This window comes from Xenopus laevis, chromosome 1S (assembly GCF_017654675.1).
Source record: "Xenopus laevis strain J_2021 chromosome 1S, Xenopus_laevis_v10.1, whole genome shotgun sequence".
In the NCBI taxonomy this organism is placed as follows: Eukaryota; Metazoa; Chordata; class Amphibia; order Anura; family Pipidae; genus Xenopus; species Xenopus laevis.
In genome coordinates, this window is record NC_054372.1 from 24,766,162 (window position 1) to 24,788,705 (window position 22,544).

At 40.4% G+C, this 22,544-nt stretch overlaps 1 protein-coding gene and 1 long non-coding RNA gene across 9 annotated transcripts in view; one reads left to right on the top strand and one right to left on the bottom strand.

Moving 5' to 3' along the window:
- Positions 1–22,544, top strand: part of tbc1d1.S (TBC1 domain family member 1 S homeolog) — a 112,878-nt gene that overhangs the window by 24,710 nt on the left and 65,624 nt on the right. Inside the window, exon 1 of one of the 8 annotated variants that reach the window (XM_041579423.1) lies at positions 11,126–11,370. The exons of the other annotated variants lie outside the window; for them this stretch is intronic. Within the exon in view, the coding sequence (XP_041435357.1) occupies positions 11,341–11,370 (30 nt within the window). The 5' untranslated portion in view covers positions 11,126–11,340. Of the gene's footprint in view, positions 1–11,125; positions 11,371–22,544 lie in introns of those variants that run through there. 8 annotated transcript variants of the gene reach the window in all.
- LOC121399273 lies at positions 2,855–4,641 on the bottom strand. The gene is made up of 2 exons (XR_005964870.1): positions 4,441–4,641; positions 2,855–3,029 (listed from the first exon to the last, which is right to left on the bottom strand). It is a non-coding gene; the product is annotated as an uncharacterized LOC121399273 (long non-coding RNA).

The following is a 22,544-nucleotide window of genomic DNA, read 5'->3' on the forward strand; positions in this document are numbered from 1 at the left end:
TGGATAAGAGGTCTTTTCCATAATTTTACATAGAAGGGTGGCAGCGCACTCCTAAATATTAATTGAAGCTTACTTAACCTTCTGGGCAGTGCGTGAGATTGAAATAAATTCATATGTTAGAACGGTAAAGAATCTCCTTTCTCGCACTCTGTAAATTCCTTCATAATAGCATGTAATAATTATTAATTAATTCAATAATTGTTGGAGTAAATTAATATAAATTAATTGAGGTTTTTTTATTTGATCACACAGAATATAAAAATTCATGTACAAAATAAATTTATCAAATTTCATGTATAACAATTAATTTGCAGAATTTCATGTATATATAGTATTTTATGAATTAATAGCAGCAAATTTAAATATAAAAAGTTCCATATTAAAATAAATTAGGAGGTGTGACTGCTCTGGTTATATTAGTGTTCCTTGATGTGGCAGATACATGCATGTTTCTCCATATGTTATTATAATATTCAAAGTCTCGTACTATCCGCTAATGGGCTGCGAGGAGATACAATGTATGACTGCGGTAATTGATATCCGCTTTCTTGTTACATAACGGATGCACTGTAGCAGCGGTTGAAACAAATATGTAACCGTTTCAAACCGATCATACGAGGAGCGGAACACTATTTGTGCGGAGATGTTAAGGTGGCCATACATGGGCCGATAAAAGCTGCCGACAGACCAAGTCGGCAGCTTATTGGCCCATGTATGGGGCCCCCCCCGATCGAGATCTGGCCAAAACAATAGTCGCCCAGATCTCGATCGGATGGGACTAAAAATCCCGTCGGAGCGCGGCCGCAACTGTTCATTGATGCGGTCCCGCGATCCGACCGCCCGTAAAGCCACCGTTAGGATCTGATCGTTGGGCCCTAGGGCCCACGATCGGATCAGCACGATATTGCCCACCTCAAGGTGGGCATATCGGGGAGAGATCCGCTCATTTGGCGACACCGCCTAACGAGCAGATCTCTCCGTGTATGGACACCTTTACAGATCCAAATTGTGCAAAACACAAATGCGGCTCGGATGTATGCTAGTAAAACTGTTTATACTCGCCGGATAGTGTCCTCCATGCGATGATTGCTTTACCGTCATGCCATGGGCTATTCTTGTAGCGGCTTCATCTCGGGACTTTTTCAAATAGTCTGGCGACTTGAGAGCTGATTATAACGTGCAGCTTCCTCAAAAATCCATGTTCTCTCGCTTGCCCATAGATTAATCAGGTGCATATAATCCAGAGTTCTTTCCACCTCGTGACCTTTTCCATAATTTGGATTTCCTTTTCTTAATTCCACTAAAATATAATTTATACATTGTTTAAACCCAAAAGGATTGTTTTTCCTCCAATAAGGATTAATTATGTATAATGAATGATCGGTCGTTTCAGTCTGCCGTTCTGCTACTAACCATTCAGATAAAATAAGTAGAAAAAATAACAAATCGGACGATGTTCTGGCCATTGATTGACAGACTGCAATTGTTCAAAAGTTCAATGTCTGACAAATAGTAGTGGCAGTCACCCATTGATATGGTAATACATGCAGCGATCTTATCGGTAGCCAACATAAGTCTTTTAACCTGCATTATGATGGCATCTTTGTATCTATAGCCAGCTTTAGGATTATATGGGAGGGGGGAATAGGCCGTTATCAACCAATCAAATGTTTCACCCCGACAGCAAATTTCTGACAGCTGAGGGACAAACAACTGGCGGCCTGATGCTAAAGGCAGGAGTGGTAACTCCCAGCGCTTGAACCCCGCAGCTAAAGGGGCCCTGAAAATGTGCCCAGTTTCATTGTTTGTCAGTAACCCTTCACCTTCATATAACTGCATTTTTAACTTTTTGATACAGTGTAACATTTTCTTCATGGCCAGCATGTACCCTTGTTCTTCACTGGAAACTTTTTGTTTCTATTTACAAGGTAAAGCAATAATAAAAAGTTGTTCTTTTTTTCCCCCACTTTTGAAAATACAAATGCTGCTTTGAATTTGATATGAATGTGTTATTCTCGGTTTGCTAACCTTGCTATATTTTACACTTTCCTGTTCATATTTGCCTTTTGCTTTTCATAAAGTTTCCAGTGGGTACCAACTTAATGATCTGTCTGTTATTTATTCTTGCTTAAAGTCCATCATTGCCTTTAAAGGGGTGGTTCACCTTTAACATAATTTTTGGGTCACTGACCCCATCTAAAAAAACAAACTCTGTAAGGTTATTTATTGTTATTACTACTAATCTTTCTCTGCAGACCCTCTCCTATTTCCTTTCCATTCTCTTATTTTATTATTATTATTAACATGTATTTATATAGCGCCAACATATTGCGTAGCACTGTAAAATAAATGTGATTATACAACTAAATCACATGAATTATATACATAGAACATATGGAATTACATACATCACAATCAATACCGGTACAAAAGGTGAGGAAGGCCCTATGCAGAAAGAGCTTACACTCTAAAGGGAAGGGAGTAATACACAAGGTGTGGGAGTGGGCAAGATGGATTTAAGTGGGTGAGAAATGTGGTACTGTATGTGGTGTTGCGTTTGGTAGTTAAGCAGAGTGAGGGTAGGCTTCTCGGAAGAAGTGCGTTTTAAGAGATTTCTTGAATGCAGAAAGATTGGGAGAAAGTCGGACAGACCGTGGGAGAGAGTTCCAGAGAAACTTGTTGTTAGGGTAAATTGGACCCTGGCAACCAGTCAGCTATAACTGCAAACTGATGAGCGGTTGAATAAAAAGCTAATTAACTTAAAAACCACAAATAATAAAAAATTAAAACCAAATGCAAATTGTCTCAGAACATCACTCTCAGTCTCTACATCATACTAAAAATGAACCCAACGTTGAACAACCTCTTTATTCTTATTACACTGTGATGTACAGAACACTTGGATAGTTCTCTGGAATGATGTTTCACCAGTTGTAAAGGTTCAGTGTTCCCTGGTCTGACTCATTTCCTCGTTCTTGCACAGTCTTCTGGAAGGAGACATTTCATTGGCTGCAGCTTTTCAAAAAATTCTGCAGGAAATGAATAAAGGAAATGTAACCTGGATGAAGTCATTGTTATTTAAAGGATACATTCACATGCACCACATTTACGACTGTATATCTCCTTGCAGTTGGTTTATATGTAAATGTCAGGCTTAAATATTCCTGTTTCTGAGCAGGAAATGTTTTTCAAAATTAAGAGGGTGTGTTTTTTTTTCTGTCTTTCTTTTTTTCTAGACACACAATATCCCCAAAAAAGCATTAAAAGCATATTAGGCCAATACTTCCCCCTCCCCCCCCCCCAAAAAAATAATTGGTCTGTGGGAATATTGGAAGGAAGTTGACATTGTTGACTTTCATACATAAAAGTAAATGCATAAATATTCCCCATTCCTACATATTTAATTCTCTTCGCCATGTCTGAATGGGGGTTTCTCCAGCTACTCTGCTTTCCTTCAAAAACATACAGGCAGGTTAAATAGCTCCTGATAAAAATCACCATAATGTGTGTGACAGGGACCTTAGATTGCAAGCTCCACTGCCACAGGAACTGATGTGAATGATGTGTATAATCTCTGTGAAGGAGTAGACGCACTGAATTATTTTCAATGTGGCTGTACTCATACAGACACATGTAAGCGCCGAATGCAGGTTGGGAAGCCGCATGCTGCATTTCACCTGTGTTCGTCGCTTACATGCGTCTGTGTGAGTACAGCCACATTGAAAATAATTCAGTAGTGTGTCTACTCCTGTGCTCCCCTGCGACTGAACGCATGAGACGGGGGCGCAGGTAAAAACGCTTGTCTTTAAGAGCACTAAAGCATCCATGACACACTACCAGAGATTTCAATTCCTGGCAATGGAGAGGGATTTTGGGGAGATTTGTCGCCTGCAACCGCATCTATAAAAATCTTCCAGTGTTCCACAGTCCTAAAGCAGGTTTTGTCTAATGACTGTTGGTTAGTAAGCAATACCACTTGCAGCCTATTCATTTGCATATCCAAGAGACTGTGGGGGACCATGCTTTGAGGTTAGTTTGCAGTGGGATTAAACCTCCAATTTGTGGTTAGGAAGCTGTTGTAAAGATAGGGCTTGTAGTTTAAAGTTTTGTTTTGGTGCAAAGCTGCATGAAACTGTCTGAGAGTCGATTAACCTTTTTACTACTTGCAGATCAAGTCCTGCCCTATAAAAAAGAATGGCTTATCCCCAAAAGAACTCCTCAAATATCGCACACACACTGTACAAACACCCCTTCTTTCAAATAAATAATTCTATATTTAATAGTTAGAATATGATACCTTTTAAAGTGACCAGTAGGGTGAAGTCAGGTCAACTATAGACTACTTTCTTTTTCTGAGTATTTGTTTTCTTTGGATAAACAGGTCTGTGTTGTTATACAGATGACATGATGTACTGTACTTTGTAGTCTTAATATACTTACCTGCAAATTCTGACTGGCATCTGAAAGAGATTTGTTTTTCCTCAAGTATTTTGAATCTCTGCACAATGGTCCTCTTAAACTCCAAATAATAGGCCTATGAAGATTTTCATTCATCCAGGTCATGTTATATCTAGTATAGGTCAATCTAAAAACAACTGGACTTGCTGAGTAATCAATGAAGACGTTTCACTACTCATCCGAGCAGCTTCTTCAGTTCAACTGACTGGTGTGGGAAGTTCTCTGCATATAAACTCTTCCACTAATCCAATCACAATGGCACGTTGTAACTCTTCAAAGGGGTGACATCTGAAATTCAAAGAGGTGTTGATACTGTGTAGTTAGTGTGATAGGATTATCCAATGTGTCATGCAACTCCTAGAAAAAGGTGTTACTTGTGAGAGTTGTATGAATGGATGTGTGAAGTGTTCTGAAACCGCCGGGGTACAGATGTTAGAACAGCATTGTATGTAGCAGACCGATTATAAGGACAGTGCACAATTTTACAAAGCTTGTGTTTTAATTTGAATGTGGTAAGAACTGTTTGTCTTTCCATGTAATACGCACTACTATTAGAAATATCATTTGTGGAAATAACTCCCAAGTCTAATCGTAGCGCAGTTCTACCCTTTGTATTTTATTGTATCAAAAGTTAATCAAAAGTTGAACTTCCCCTTTGTACTACAAAACCGTTATGTAACCGTTTTTATTTTCCTTTATCCTAATGTTTTGTAAGAGGGGACTTCGTACAAACACAGTGAGTGAGTAACTTTGTCAGGACCCATAAATGGCATGCAAAATAACAGTTTAAAAACACCTGCTTTGTTCACAGTCCGGCTCCAGATACAATTATGATTTAATTCTGTTTTTATGGTTATAAGCCGCTTATAAAGGGCACAGCTACAAGGAGTTGAATGACACCACAATGTCCATTGTTTGTCACAGAGGGAAACCCCTCTCCCGTATCATAACTTTCTTACATGTACAGGAAACACACCCTCAGATCCATTTAGCCAGTAAATTAATTTTGTGTGAGATCTATGCTACTCTTGCTCACATTACATTGTACAACCCTCCATTATCACTGTTAAGGGACTTGGAGTGTATTGGCTATTTGTACCCTCAGTAGTGATGTGCGGGCTGACCCGATACCCGCGGGTCGGGCAATTTTTGAAGACAAAATTAATTTACAGCCAAAAATAAAACCAACACCATATATTATACATAATTGACTATACTACAGAATTAGAGGGTTTCATTTATCCTGTTTCCTTTAAAATCCATTAGTTCTCCTCTCTTTGTATGGGTTGAATAAGCTAATGCAGGGGTGTCCAAACTACGGCCCGCGGGCCAAATGCGGCCCGATATCCATTTTTAATTGGCCCGCAGCGTGCAAAAATCCCTCCCCCTCTCAGCATCCATAAAAAAAAAGTTTCCTACCACGGCGTCATTGAGGGGCGGAACCTACAGTGCTTCACAGAAGCTACAGAAGCTTGTCCTAAACTCCGCCCTCCCCTCCCCGTGACTGGAGTTTAGTGTAGTGCGGGGAGGGAGGGGGAGCCAGTAAACAAGCTGAAAGCATGGCTCCAACTGCTGCCTAACCTGGCCTGGATTTCCTGCATGTTCTCAAGAACTGTGAGTAAAACTGTTCGGTGCTTGGATTTAGTGAGGCTGCAGTCGGGCAAGGGAGTCAGTTACAGATCGAGTGTGTGAGTTACTGTGTGTGTGTCTATCTGTATGTGTGCCACTGTGTGTGTGTGTGTCATTGTATGTATGTATGTGTCACTGTATGTGTGTGTGTGTGTGTGTGTCACTGTATGTGTGTGTGTGTGTGTGTCACTGTATGTGTGTATGTGTGTGTGTCACTGTATGTGTGTGTGTGTGTGTCACTGTATGTGTGTGTGTGTGTGTCACTGTATGTGTGTGTGTGTGTCACTGTATGTGTGTGTGTGTGTGTGTGTCACTGTATGTGTGTGTGTGTCACTGTGTGTGTGTGTGTGTGTCACTGTATGTGTATGTGTGTGTGTGTGTGTCACTGTATGTGTGTGTGTGTCACTGTATGTGTGTGTGTGTGTGTGTGTGTGTGTCACTGTATGTGTGTGTGTCACTGTATGTGTGTGTGTCACTGTATGTGTGTGTGTCACTGTATGTGTGTGTGTGTGTGTCACTGTATGTGTGTGTGTGTGTCACTGTATGTGTGTGTGTGTGTGTGTCACTGTATGTGTGTGTGTGTGTGTATCTGTCTGTATGTGTGTGTGTGTCTGTGTGTGTTACTATATGTATGTGTTTCACTGTGTGTGTGTCACTGTATGTGTGTGTGTGTGTGTGTGTGTCACTGTGTGTGTGTGTGTATCTGTCTGTGTGTTTGTATGTGTGTGTTACTTATTTAAAATTTGTAAAATGAACATGGTAATCAGGGGGTGTGGCCACAAAATGGGCGTGTCCACAGTGAGTGGCCCGGCTGTTTGTATATTTTACCGCATATGGCCCTTGGTGAAAAAAGTTTGGACACCCCTGAGCTAATGCAATACACATTTCTTTCATGCAGTGCATATATTGTGCAGGTCCCATATTGTTTAGCACAATCATGATTAAAACATCTTGGAATCCAGTTTGATAGAGAGAGTTATGGTTATATAATTTTATTTTAGCTACCCTAGAGTACTGAGTGAAAACTATGTGGAATCAAATATCGGGTTTCAAGTGGAGGTTCACCTTCATATAATTTTTTTACATCGGAGTTGGTATGGCTTTTTTATTTATCTATTTGCTTTTCAGTTTGGTATCTTTCTGGTCTGGTTATTATAGTCCTATATTGTAGAAAGAGTTGGCTCTTGATGTCTTCATAACAGCAGAAGACTCACGAACCCCCTGAAATGTTGATCATTGTGGTGATAAATCAATAAAAAGAGGGGTACGCCCCAAAAAAATAGTGTTTACGGATCTGTGAGTCTTCTGCTGTTGCTAAGGGACTTTGCCGGGTCGACAGAGAGCCAGCACCACCAGTGCAGGAAAGTGAAGAGGCGGTAGATTTAACATTTAACCCTTGATGTCTTCTTAACCACTGTCTGGCTAGTAAAGGTAAGGTGTCTTCTTCATCAGGCACCAAAACATATTTCTCTGCCCCATGTGTCTGTCTGTTCCAACTAACTAATTGGTCGGAAGCCATAAGAGAAGCAAATGAGATACTTGTAGGTACTTCTGTACCTTCATACTCCGTTTAACAGTTTATCCTTTCATATATCCCTTGATATTAGTTTTTGTCATGGACTAGTACTGCAGTTTTTATTATAATTACTAATGAAATAGTGCTCTCATGATTATTTGGAATTTGGACCCCTTAAATATTTATACAAGTTGCATTTAGCTATAGCTTTGTCTTCCAATGTATTAGTTTTTGGTGCTAAACCTATTTAAGCTGTTGTATTATGAGGATTTTTTTAATAGCCAGTGGGCCTAGATTACAGGTGAAGTCATTTCTTTTGGCTTTCACCCAAGGAAAATACACTGAAAGTTAGGCTTCCCTCTTTAGCCTTCAGGCAACAGCTGTAGAAAATATATAATAATATAATTTCCTACTGTTTTATATCCTTATAGAGAAGCCTGTTCAGGTTGGACTTGGGTTGGCAGAGTCATTCAGTGTGTGTGAGTGTGTGGTAAGCTTTTTGTGGTATTGTGTTCCAAATATTGACCAGGCTAATTTCCATTACACATCACTCATGCTAAGCTTTGTATATTACTCCAAGTAATGCCACAATATTCCAAGGTGGAATCTTCATGCCACTGTTTGCTGGAGGTTTTTTAAACATTTGGCAGACCACAGATTGGCCTGATATAAAGCTAGACTTTATATTCCACACCTTTATCAACCAGAGTTCTAGTCTTGCTAGTCTATATTTTTTTATTAAACAGCTGATCTCTATTTTCAATCTTTTTACTTTGTGCTGCTGCCAGTTCCTTCCTGAGTCTGAACTTGTTTACAGCAGATAAATCAAGTTTCTCGTCTGACTCTGGTAATTCTTATATCATTCCATAATACTTAGCTAGGCAGAACTAAAATAGCATTGTTTCTTTGAAATCTATTTTTGCTGCAAAAGCAACCCATGGCCGGCGCATATCCTATCTGCCAGTGGTGCAAGCCATGTCTCTCCTGGAGCACCATTATGGTCCATACTTTAAGTCAGTGACCCCCAACCAGTAGCTTGCGATCAACATGTTGCTCACCAACCTGTTAGATGTTGCTCCAAGTGGTGCCTATTTGAATTCCTGGTTTAAAGGCAAACTTTAGGTACAACTACATAAGCATGTGTTCCTAAAAAAAGAGCCTCCTGTTGGCTTCTAGTAGACACTGGAGCTACCAGTACCCAATCAGAGCCTTTATTTGGCACAAGAGGAACTTTTTACATGCTTGTGTTGTTCTCCAAGTTTTATTTGAATTTGAATGTGGCTCATGGGTAAAAAAAGGTTAGGGACCCCCACTTTAAGACCACAATCAAATGTAAAAAGAGTTGTGAACAACACAAGCCTGGAAACAGTCCCTGGGGATGCAGTATGGGTAATTTTTAGCACATATGTGGACACATAGCCCCTGCTTTAAGGCCATTGAAAGCAACATACAAGGTAAGCAACATGTTCATGAGCCACTAGTTGCGGATCACTGATTTAGACTAAGGGTTTCTCTGAGCTCTGCCTTATTATGGCACAGCAGTTGCTAGCGCTATCTGTATCCTGTTTGACTACTTGACTGTTATGATTTTATGTGGATTTGTGCTGATTGAAGGGGTTGTTAACTTTTAGTGTGATGTAGAGAGGGATATTCTGAGACAACTTGCAATCGGGTTTAATTTATTTTTATTTTTTTATTATTTGTGGTGTTTTGAGTTATTTAGGTTTTTATTCAGCAGCTCTCCAGTTTGTAATTTCAGCAATCTGGTTGTTTTGATTTGAATAAGAGACTGGAATATGAACAGGAGAGGGCTGGAATAGAAATGTGAGTAATAAAAATTAGCAATAACTGCATTTGTAGCCTTAGAGAGCATTTGTTTTTAGATGGGGTCAGTGACCCCACTGGAAAGAGTCAGAAGAAGAAGAAGAAGGCAAAGTTAGAATTGGCCATTCTATAACACACTAAAAGTTAATGTAAAAGTGAACCACCCCTTTAAATATTTGGAAAAAAATCTTTGTAAGTGACCATAATACATGGACAATGTCCTTAGATTCCAGACAAACATGTCACAAATTGGCCCGGAGCAAACTAGCCATGGCTGAACAGTGGGTTCAGGTGCAGGAGCCATTCAGTTCACATATACAGAAAACCCCAGGCCCTGAGCATTCTGGCTAGCAGGTCCCATATCTGCATGCATGGATATCATTGGTCGAGTTTCCGTTCCCTTTAATTGAACAGAATTAGAGGAATTGTTATAGATGATAAATATATATATATATATATATATATATATATATATATATATATATATATATATATATATATATATATATATATAATCTGTTTAGTTATTGGTGTCCCTTTCCCTTATCTTGTTGCTGTTCCTGGGCAGCTGTGTCCTGAGCCATGCAGATACTGTAGTCACTACTAGAGAATGGGCAGGAAAGCAAGATTTCTTATATAATCCTTAAAATCTTTTGCTTTTGTCATGCCCATACAATTTCTATGTAAAACAGATTACAATCTAACATTCTGGCTAAAATGTCAGACAAGCAGAACCTGATCCTTCCAACCCTTATCTAGAACCTCCTTCGCTGCCCCAGTTCACTGATTTTTTTCAGTGCTTTTGGTGATGATCAAATAATTGCTATATCTGTTCTGTTTGTCTGTCTGTCTGTCACACTTGCTTACCTCTGGGTTTTATAATCATTTTATCATTATTATTATTATATAGTATTTGTTTTATCAGTATGTTGTGTATTGCCTGCAAAATTAAGTCTTCATCAGCAATTCACTGTAACATGTTCAAAACGCTTCTGCTTTCGCTTGCACTCTAATTCATTCTATTGTGGCCCCGCCTCCCAATGCTGATTGCACCAATTTGATTGCTAACGTTTGTAAACAAATGAGTCAGAGCAGCAAGGACCAGGTGGCATTGGCAACAAGAGATTTGTCATTGTTGGAATAAGTGCCCAGCCAATAAGCTGGCACGGCAGCATCATAAACGTGTGTGCTTTTATTATTGCCGGGGGTAATTTTAGGTTGAAGAGACAGTGCAGTTCTCCAGGGATGTATAGTAGAGGTTGTAAGCTTGAGGTGAAATTGTATCTTGCATCTCACTTCTTTTTGCTTATCTTTATTATACCCACAGCTGTATATGCCTTGTACATGCACTTTACTGACCGTTTACTCACTACTGCATTCTGAGTGGAATGGGTCACACTGTAAATATTACCTAGTGTATTGTGTGAGTGTAGGGGCCGTGCAGGCCCGAACTGGCAATCTGTGGGTTCTGGTAAATGCCAGAGGGGCTGCTGCAAGTTGGGCTGGTCGGGGGCTGTTTGGGCCTCTGTGTACTTGAAATGCCGGGGCCTATTTTGACTCCCAGGCCTGTGGCCATGTATAGCAAATAGGATAAGTATGTGCTGGAGGAGCCTTAGAGAAGATAATAAGCAAGACCCACAGCAGCTTCTTAGCCCTTTCTCCTTTCCATCAGATCAACTTTTGCACGGGAGAGATTAGCTGTTCAACTTGCCGTTTCCCCTCCCAGCTTTCAGACTGGGATGGCTTATGCACAGTGACGTTTATACTGGTTACAAGCCCAGGGAAGTGACTGCTCAGCTGCACAATGTGAGTCTCCAAACAGTGGTCTGAAGCACTCACGACCCATAGTCTTCCTCTCTGTGTGTGACACTGCTGCACGGACTCATGAACTGCTCGGCGTGTGCAGCTCAGAGATGTCCCCTCTGTTTAGTTGGGTGGCCAAGGTAAGTTTTATTCATTCCTGCTGTTGTGTCCAGAGCGCTGGCTACATCTAATTAGCCCTGTGCAGTTTTCTTTTGCTAGTTAGTTAAAAAAAATATATATTTAACCCTTTCCCTGCCATCAAAGCAAGGTAGATTCTGTGTTTCTGGGTTACATTTAAATCAGTGGTAATTGTTGGAACATTCCCTGCAGCTTGTGTGGACAAAAGGTTAAAGCTCCTTTGGGGTTGTTTTCCACCTTCTTTTCCTTAGCAAAACTTTTCAAAATCTTCCAGTGATACAAATGATTGCATATCGGATCTCTCTGACCAGGGCAGCACTGGCTCAAAATATGTCCCTGCTTCTAAGCACAGTTAGACCAAGGACACATTTCAAACCAGTACCGACCAGATTATGAGCAGTACAGTATGTACATGTGCCAATTGCAGAAAAGGGGGTACCTGCCTTCCCTCTCCGCTTCACTGACCAATTTAACAGTAAGGGGCACATTTACTTAGGGTCGAATATCGATGGTTAATTAACCCTCGATATTCAACTGTCGAAGTTAAATCCTTCGACTTCGAATATCGAAGTCGAAGGATTTACAGCAATTCGTTCGATCGAATGATCGAAGGAGAAATCGTACGATCGAACGATTCAAAGGATTTTAATCCATCGATCGAACGATATTCCTTCGACCAAACAATAGTTAGAAAGCCTATGGGGACCTTCCCCATAGGCTAACATTGAGGTTAGGTAGGTTTTACTTGGCGAAGTAGGGGGTCGAAGTTTTTTTTAAAGAGACAGTACTTCGACTATCGAATGGTCAAATAGTCGAACGATTTTTAGTTCGAATCGTTCGAGTCGAAGTAGTCAAAAAAATAATTCGAAATTCAAAGTTTTTTTTTTTATTCTATTCCTTCACTCGAGCTAAGTAAATGTGCCCCTAAGTGTCCCACACCCCTAAAGCTGTCACCCTAGGCACATGTCTTGACTAGAAGGGAACTACCATAAAGCAAGGGCAAAATGCTGCTTTGTGAGTGTAGGGAAGATGATGTAGCCGTTTGACCAGACTTCCCAGTACATATGTGAATAAAATGTTAGTGTTTTAGAAAGATAAACTAGTTTATTTCAAGCGTTTTCATTTTTTTCAGAGTTGGTGGCCCCTCTAGACGTCCTTAGTCTACAAATTCCAATGTTTTTGGCCATAATCTTTTGTTCTTATTATAAAAAAGCAATGTTCATTGTAGTTCTTTATCTGGATTTTCAGTGTGCAGCCCTCCTCATGTGGATGAACTACAACTCTCACTATTCCTCCGGCTGCTAAAGGCCACAGGCTATCATAGCCGGCACTTTAGTTTTGGGGTGGGAGGTTGTTATTCATTCACTTAGTCCCAAGGAATCCTTTTAATTGCTGTTGTTTTCCCTGCATAATGTCAAGACTATTAGGAAGTTTAAAGTGCATATACAAAATCTGAAAGCATGACCCATCATACAGAGTAACAATGCTCATTTGCGTTGTGTACCTGGGGTAGAGTTGCCACCTTTTCTTAAAAAAAAATACCGGCCTTCCTATATTTAAAGGAGAAGGAAAGGTTAAAACTAAGTAAGCCTTATCAGAAAGGTCCATCTAAATATACCAGTAAACCCTCAAAGTAATGCTGCTCTGAGTCCCCTGTCAAAAGAAAAACTGCATTTCTTTCCTTCTATTGTGTACACATGGGCTTCTGTATCAGACTTCCTGTTTTCAGCTTAAACCTCATTGCCCTGGGCAAGAGCATGCTCAGTTTGCTCCTCTTCCCCACCCCCCTCCCTTTTCTACTGTAATCTGAGCCCAGAGCAGGGAGAGACTCAGGCAGGAAGTGATGTCACACCATGTTAATACTGCAGCTCCTATCCTAAACAAACAGAGTTTCTAGAGCTTTTTACTCAGGTATGGTAAAACATTCTACAGAATAAATATAGCATTCTAGCTTGCACTATTGCAGCTAATCTATTGGCAATAAAATGCCTCCGTAGCTTTCCTTCTCCTTTAAGGCATTTTCCTTTTTAATTACATTGGGATCAAGCTTAATTTTTAACGGCCAGGCCAGTAAAGTACCGGTCAGGTGACAACCCTACCCTGGGGCCACATTATCATTTAGGGAGCATAAATGACAGCCCAGTTTATAAACTCCCTTTGTTACCAGAGCTCATCACCTGGGTTATATTGTTTACCTATAATGTAGGGGTGATGGAAGAAGGGCTGCAAACTCCGTGTAGCAGGATAACTGGAACATGTAGATTATGACTGGTGCAAAGGATAATACTGAATAGTTTGTGAACTTTGCTAGTGTTTGTACTGGAATAGTTGTACTGTGACTTCTAAGTAGCTGCTAAATAATATATTTTTGGCTTTGCGGGTGCATGGTTTGTGATTTGCACCATCTGTTCAGCATAATGTTGGCTGACACTATGCTAGGCCCACCTGTACTATTGTGTCCTCGGTATCTATAGTATTGAAGTAAAAAAGCACCTAAAGGCCAGGCAGCATTGCTGCAATAAAAATGCCCAAAATATGGGCAGTACACCTGCTAGCTGGGCACACAAGAGTAGGCTCATTGATGAACCTGGTTTGCAACAGAAAGATTTAGATTACCTTGTAACCCTTGCTGGTTTATTGCCAGTGACTCCATTGTGATGCAGGCAATAACTTGCAGGAAACAAGCAGCCAGTTGTACTGTATATGCTGGAACCTCCGTATTGATATTCAGAGAGCCACACAGCCATTAATAGTGCCACATTATGTGGCAAAGCTGGGATACTTGCTCTACAACTGCTGCTGTCACTAGTGGTTTTAGAACTCTAAATCTGGCACTTTAGAACTCTGAATCTTGCACAAGTAGAATATTACTAGTAGTTTGATGTTTCTGTGATCTTTAAACAAATAAATGATCTTGCAGGGCATTCACTCTATGGGCAGTGGCTTGTTGTAGGCTGCGACTTAAGTGTTTGTAAATAACATTCATATCCTTTATTTACTTAAATTTTATCTTGGGGAAATGACCTGCAGTGCTTTACAGTAGCTGTACAATAGGCCACTTTCAACTTACCATTTAGGGTAAAGAAACTGACTTTTTAAAAGCTGCTGTGCTTTTGTTTTACTGTATATGGTTAAGCAAACATAGGTTTTTACCCCATTTCCTTATGATCATATGGATCATAAGGCGGACCTTAGGCAGGCTTTTTGTCAAGTGTTGGTGGTCACTCAGTCCTGCTACCCATGTGACCAGTCACGCTGCATTGATCCGTGCCATTTAGCCATGCTGATTTATTAACTGGCTCCTGCTACATTGTTTCTGGAGTCAGAACTGGGAGTGCAGCAAATATAAACCGTTGGACAGATGCCTCTTTAAGTAGCAACTATATTTGTAAATAATTTCAAAACCTCAAAAAAAAAGTGTTTCTGAAGGTCAGAGGGGTTATTTTTTTTAATTTTCCTTCCCGTGGGTCCTTTTTTAAGCTTGTTTTCTGTGCTTGCTGCTGCTCCCCCCCCCTTGTGCTGCAAGAATGAGGCAAATAGTTGGAACAAAACCTTCAGTGTGACGAAGGCCAAAGACGGGTTTGGAGGCTAAGAGAACTTTTAAGGCCCCCACAGTTAGTGTTTCCGGCTCTGTTACACAATATTAAATACACTTGTACATTACTGAGGACTGAGAGAAGTGCCACTGAATGGATCGTGTACAGAATACTATACATTGTCCCTCTGTCTCTTTTAAATCTAAATATTTCTGCAGCTGTAAGTATTAAGGGCATACCAAACTTGGTATTATTTGCATAGATTTGTTCCTTCATGAGTTGTCTGCTCTCTTTAGATATACAGATTTACAGACACTGCTTGCCTTCATAATATTAGGGTTTATTTCATAGGCGTAAAACATAGCAACCATTATTTATTTAACTGCATGATTCATGATAGGACAATTCGATTGTAAGGAACTTTGAACTCAGTGATTTTGTATAGAAATGGAGACTGGTTGTATTAGATAAAAATTGTCCAAAAGGTCAACTGATATTTAGGATTGTATCATCAAACATAAACATTCCTTCTGTGCTATGGAGAGAAGACGCACTTGTTATTAGTCAGCTGCTGACTAATCTCCCCGAACTGCCTTCCCGCCGGCTAGAATGTAAATCGCTGGTGGGATGGCACTCGGAGTGCTACATTTCTGAAGTCGCCCAAAGATGCGTTACGAGGAAACTTCGGAAAACGAAGCGCTCCGAGTGCCACCCCGCTGGCGATTTACATTCTAGCCGGTGGGAAGGCAGTTTGGGGAGATTAGTCACCCTAAGAAGAGGCGATTTGTCTCCCCGAATCTCCACGTGTGTCTCTGCCCTTAAACAGCGCCCAATGGAGCCTCCGCCTTCCTAGATGAGCTCTGAGAGAAATGCCCCTGAACTGGAAATAGAAATGCCCCTGAACTGGGAATAGAAGTCCTGTTTGTTTGCTATTGCCCTTGAAGATTAGCGTATCAAACTGTAACCTCTTTTTACCCATGGTCCCTGTAGTGTTACCAAAAAGAGCTTCCCATCATCTCTTCTGATGAGATGCCCTTGCCAGATATTTCCTAGTTTGCAGCAATATTTATACTGTCAATTTTTGGATTCCAGTTCCACGCTGGGTTAAGGACAAGTAAATGTCTGTACAAATATGTGTTTGAGTTTACATTTGCTAGGATTGCCCTCAAGCAACCCTTGGTCCTTCTGTGTCCATCTAGCTCTTCTCCTCTGTCCAGATTTTTGCCCAGCATCCTGAGTAAAGAGGAGACGGGCCAATACAAAGGGATGTTAAAGGAGAAGGAAAGCTACCGAAGCAGTTTATTGCCAATAGATTATAGCCACAATAGTGCAAGTTATAACACTATATTTATTCTTCAAAATCACACCTGAGTAAACAGCCCTAGAAGCTCTCTCTGTTTGTTTAGGATAGCAGCTGCCATATTAGCTTGGTGTGACATCACACAATTCTTTATGGTGCTTTATTTATAAGGTTCCTCAAAGTTCAGTTATTACTGACTTGGCGAGTGCCTTTTTTAAATTTTTTTTTTTCAAATTTTTTTGTGCATGTGACATTTTTCTCTGTCATTGCACAAAAATGGAAGCACTGCTTTATGGGCTTAAGCTATTCTGCACAGCTGTGATGCTATAACTGATAATATAACGGAATGACTGACTCGCCTAGCTTAGATGCCTTTATCCTATAATGATGGCCATTACTGAGATCCTTGTATGTGACAGGACAAGAACTCTTACACTATAGAGTTTGTACATTTTGTTTGCTCTTCATATATTTGTTTGCTTGACCATTCAATTGATTAAATGGCAGAGCTGTCTAACCGAAGACCTAAATAAATGGTGTAATGCACCAAAACATTTTCATGGCCTGCCCAAGTGCTCCTTGCTACCAGAGGTATCCAGCTTGTAGCTTTCTGTGAAAAATAATTTGTTTTCCATCTTCTTGAGAGAGTAGGTTCCACGTTTAGGCTCTATACTTTTGTGCATTCATTTTCAGTTGGCCAAGTTGGTCCTCTTTTCCTATGTGGTTGGCTAATTAAACTCTCATCCCATATTTTTTTAGACCCTAAAAACTGAAAAGTGGCTGGTCATGTCTGTTGAAAATATAAAATTGACCAGAATGTACCCATAAACTCTAAGGCTAAAAAGCTATGTGAAGATCTATGTAAATTAGTGTAGGATCAAAGGTATGGGGGTGATACAAGAACAACAGACACAATTTGCTCTGGATGAGTAATTCATAACATCCAAATTATGGTGATCAAAATGCCATTGTCTCCCAGTGCTGTCTAATCAGGCAGTGGGCTAAAGCTTATCTAAAGAAGTAGAGCAGAAATATTATACATTATGGGGGGAATGTTATATGTTTCGCTATCAAAAAAATGGTCGCAGAGACGCGGATGTTTGCGTCAATTTTGACTTTTGGATTCGGCCGAACCGCCGAATTCGGTGCATCCCTATTTTTGACGGATAAAGGCCTTACCGACTTCCTCGCAAAGTTTGCAACCAAATTTCTTTTGTGAACGTTCACAGTGGATGTAATAAAAACTTGCAGTCGCAAAACCTTTTTTGCCACAAGGAGAAGCAAAGGTATTTTTACTTGGGGGTGCCAAAAGTTAGTCACCCCCAAGGGATCGCACTTACTTACCTGACACCCCAGTCCGGTGCACCTATTAGGAGAAAACTGCACCGGTCCGGGATTATTCCAATGAGCACCACAGAGCGATCGTCTTCTGGCTTCTTTTTTTTTTCTTGTGGCAGTGCATGTGCAGTAGAGCGAAAAGCCGAACTTTAACGAAAAAGCTGTCCGTTTCATTCTACTGCGCATGTGTCTGCTCCGGAAAATTTGAAGAAAGAAGTAACAGGAAGAAGATCCCTCCGTGGTGCTCGCTGGAAGAATCTTGGGCCGGTGCAGTTTTCTATTAATATGTGCATCACCCCGGGGTTTCAGGTAAGTAAATGCGATCACTTGGGGGTGCCTAACTTTTGGATCCAAATTTAATAATAGCATCAGCTTATATTACAGGCCAACCTGATTTTTTTCTTGATAATTTGCAATGACCCCTAAACTTAGTTTTTCAACGGCTGCTCTGAGCCCACTGAGCATGTGAGTGCTACTGACACTCCTAACAAAATCCAAGATGGGGAAACTCTTGTGACAACTTTGAAGCCCTGGATGTTTACTACTATGGAGATTCCGAAACTTTAGGCTGATTCAATGTTCAGTTGATAAAACATGGCATTTCTAACTCTATTCATTTTTATGTTTTCATTCTCCTTTAAAGTCCATTTTCTCTGACCTAAAATAAAGTCTTTGTTTGAGAGATGGGGGATTTGTGCAAGGATAAGGCATTGGTTTGCATGATGTCAGCTGTCTGGTATGTTTTAAAACACATTTTGCAGTAGATCTGCTTTTAACCCCTGGACATTGGAGTTTTGTGGGAAGCTGCCTTCTGTATTCCCTTGGTAGGGCTCCTGACCGAGGTTATTTCATGTAACCTTCCCAGATGCCTTTGTTCTAACTGAATGCTGTGTGTGTGATCTGTTTCTTTCTTTCATTATCAGCAGCAGATTTTTCCCATGGATCAGCAGTTTGTGCCTTGGGAGACTTTTCCTTGAGCTGATACCATGACTTGCGTTTCTATTAGAAACAAGAGGGAGAAGACACAATAGTTAGCCATTCAAGTGCAAGTTTGCTTTCCAAGACTTTGAGATTCCTAAATGAATAAAGAAAAAGACAATTGTGTAAGCCACAATGGAGAAATACTACGGGGACCTCCCTCCAATGGCCCAGATACCGCTTATATTCACAGGCCGCAGATCATTTGAAGCGTATCTTTAAATGCGGCAGATGATCCAGCTGTTCTCTAAGAAGAATCGCTTCAAGTGCTGATTCCAGAATTGCCGGGTTTCTCTACTCGGTGCGGTCTTTCTCCCCATGTTGGTGAGAGCCACACAGTGTTTCCAGTCTCTGTGTGGTGGACCTGAGCGTTTTCTGAACTCAAAAACGTTTAAAATCGTTTTGTGCAAGTGGTGCAGGCTGGTTACGAAAAGAATAAGAAGGGTGACGCTTTTCCTTATTTTACAAATCTATAATATTTATTAGTGCTTACCCCAACGCGTTTCGTATAAGATTATACTTCATCAGGGGCAGTTGCATACTTGTGCTGACATGGAGACGTGTTGCACTTACAGAACGATCTCAGTGAAACCGTCATAATTCTTTTTAAATACACTTCTAAACCCTATTAGTTTAGGGTTTACCAGCCACACCCCTCTCCCGGGTATTTCCTCCGCTCCATTGCTTTTGTTATGGCATCAGATAGATGGTAACCGGCAACCTCAATTATTCATGAGAAGAAAGCACACTGGCACACAAGCTTGCTAAGCAGTGAGCACAGGGTCCCGTGAGGAGTTTTGGGAGATTAAATTTCGCAATGTGATCTGTGCAAAATCCAACTTTAGCTCAGGATGCAGTTCCCTTTGAAAGGGGATTTTATCTTAAAAATTGACTTTAATATACAGTAAAACCTTAATCTTACACACCCTGATTTTGTTTTCCTGCACATTTTACACTTTTTTTTTTTTTTTGTGGTCCCACCATCCATAATACATTTCCCCAGATTTCACACATTTTTCACGATCCCTGACAAACATAAAATGTGGGTTTCACTGCAACATTTCATTTTGTTTTTTTTTGGTGCAGTTTTTAAACTATTGGCCTTCCTAGTTTTCTTATTTCTAGCCTGCAATGTTTGCAACCAAAAACACACACTGTCAGACTTACATTTTATTCCTATTAAATTTCATTTCTTTGTGAGATTTAATTGTGAGACTTACATTTTATTCCTATTAAATTTAATTTCTTTCTGTTCAGATCATCTCCTAATTACATTCTCTTCTGATGCCCAAGCTGTTGCCTAGTTGCTTAGATAATAATTCTCTAGCAACCAGATAGCAGTCTACATTTGAAGCTTGAGACCAGGCAATTATGTAATTTTGTACGTCCCTGTGTAGGGATCATTTTCATATTGTAAAACACTTCTTATGGGGCACCAAATATGTAACAGCATATAATAGAAATACATGAATGCTAAATTGAGAGACTAAATATATTTTATTGAATGTATTTCAATATAAAAATTGATTTGGTAAAACATTGAAATACAGATCAACATGGGATAAATCCCTCTATACAATAAGAATACTATCTGTTCTTTTTGTACAGAAAGGATTCAAGTATATAAATCAAGTCTTCACCGCAAGGAAGTCAGGAAGTGATGTGTAATGTACATACACAAGCATCTGATGGTGAAAACTGTATAAACAGGGCTGTGATGAAATCTTTCATGGTTTCACATTAGCAGTCTAAGGTTAAGGGCACAGGCTAAGATTCAGGGAGATTTAGTAGCCCCTTGACAAATCTCCTCTTCTTCGGGCGACTGATCTGCCCAAAATGCCTTCCCGCCAGCTAGAATCTAAATCGCAAACTGCTCCGAGTGTGGGATGCCACTCGAAGCGCTCTAACGAGGAAACTTCGGAAAACGAATCGCTCCTAGTGCCATACCGCTGGCGAGTTAGATTCTAGCTGGTGGGAAGTCATTGCGGGGAGATTAGTCGCCCGAAGAAAAGGCAATTTGTTGCTGAGCAGTTTCCCTAAGTTTCATTAAAGGCAGCTGTTAGATACAGTAGTTGCTAATACACAGATACTGCTGAGAAATGTATCGGCTAAGGGTGGTGACACACTAAGATTCGGGGGGATTAGTCACCAAGCGACAAATCGCCTCTTCTTTGGGCGACTAATCTCCCCGAACTGCTTTCCCGCCAGCTAGAATGTAAATCGCCGGCGGGGTGGCACTCGGAATGCTTCGTTTTCAGAAGTCGACCTTAGTTGCCTCATGAGGAAACTTCGGGCGACTTCGGAAAACGAAACGTTCCGTGTGCCATGCCACTGCCGATTTATATTCTTAACTCTGGTGAACAATCGGAAAACAACTGAACTGAAAAAAAGTGTTTAGAAGATGAGCAGATGAGCAGTCCTTCTAATTACTTTCTTTCTGACTCCTGTTCAAGTGTGAAAGGCAAATGCAATCTGTTTGTGCGTGTTTTCTGGTGTTATGAATGTTAGCCTTCCTGTCGAGTATCTGGCCCTGTGGTGCAGAAAAACATAGTCCTGTTATGGCAAGAATGCTAGTAATTGGCCACATTATCTTCCCTATTCTGTAAAGTACTATTGGATTTTACATGGCAGATAGAAGAAGGGGTTTAGTGGGTATCATCCTTGTATTCTTTCCTAACTTTAATTTAATTTGTCAGAGTTCATAGTCACAACGAATTGCAGGTAGTATCAAATGCACCTATGTCCCTTGCAGCTATTCTATTCAAGCAACTCTCAGCTGTCTACACAAGGTGCCATCTAATCTTTTTTTCCAGATGGTGGTTTGGCCAATTTTACCCATACTGCCCAACCATCTGGTTGTTTAGACTGATGATCCTGCCATCCTAGTGGATCCTAGTGGATCAAGGATTATCTGTCTTTATTGAAAAAAAAAAACCTAATGGCTGAAAGAAAGAGAAAAGATGCTGCTGCTCCAATAACTTCAATTGTTGGCCCCAACTGACAGAACTATAAAAAAGTGTTACAATATTGGTTGTTGTGGCCCCTGGGGCGATTGGTTTTAGTACAATACTGGACAGCCCGTGTGGCCACATCTCAGATGATATGTATGTACTGTATGTTTATTTATGAACTGGCCCCAAAATCTTTATGAGAGAAGTTACAGGTATTTTGCAGTAAAAGTATACTGCACTTTCTAGCACCATATTCACATATCTCACATATTCTCCCAATAAACTGTACACAATCACCCTAATGCAATTCCTTACTCAGTAGTGATTTTTCCGTTGCTTAAAGTTGTGGCTCCTTTCAGTGTAATGGGCAGTTATGACTCTTGCAGTACCAGTTTTCCCCTGTGCGCCCAAAGTTAAGTCATTTATTTTGCAGCTGGAATGGTTATTCCGTTCTTCAAAAAACCTTGCTTATAATAGCGGACTACAACATTCTACTGCGGTGAGTATATGAATCTTTACAACAAGCAAGTATAGACAGGGAATAAAGGTAGTGTAGAACTACATGGGAACCATGTTCTTCTCCAATCCTCACATGAAAACAAGTTGCTTTTCTGTTCCTAGTTAAAGGAGCTTACAGCCAATGTAATCCCACTGGCTCTCTAATGCTGTAGCCCTGTTAGTGCCAAGTCGCTTTGCATTGTTATGTTTTTACCCAATGGAAAACCTAGTGGAGAGTCCTAGTTAATTAAAAGTCTCTGAGAAAATATTAAGGTTTTAAAATGCCCAGATGCAGGCCAGATTCATTATTTTTCTTTCCCTGATTCTGCATTGCTGTACTATGATCTCTGAATTACCCATTGCTCAATGTCTGGGAGCTTGAAGAAGATGGAATAGTCACTGATGAGCTGTGGTTGGGGATCTGTGCATCTGTATTGTGCATAGCACTGGTTTAACCTGCTCGGGGTAAATCTGCTGCTCAAACCCTTAATAGGTTGCTTTGTTTTCTGTGGTTTCTCCAACTGATTATTAGCTATGGATTATAGAGCCTACATATGAACCTGCTTGGCTATGTT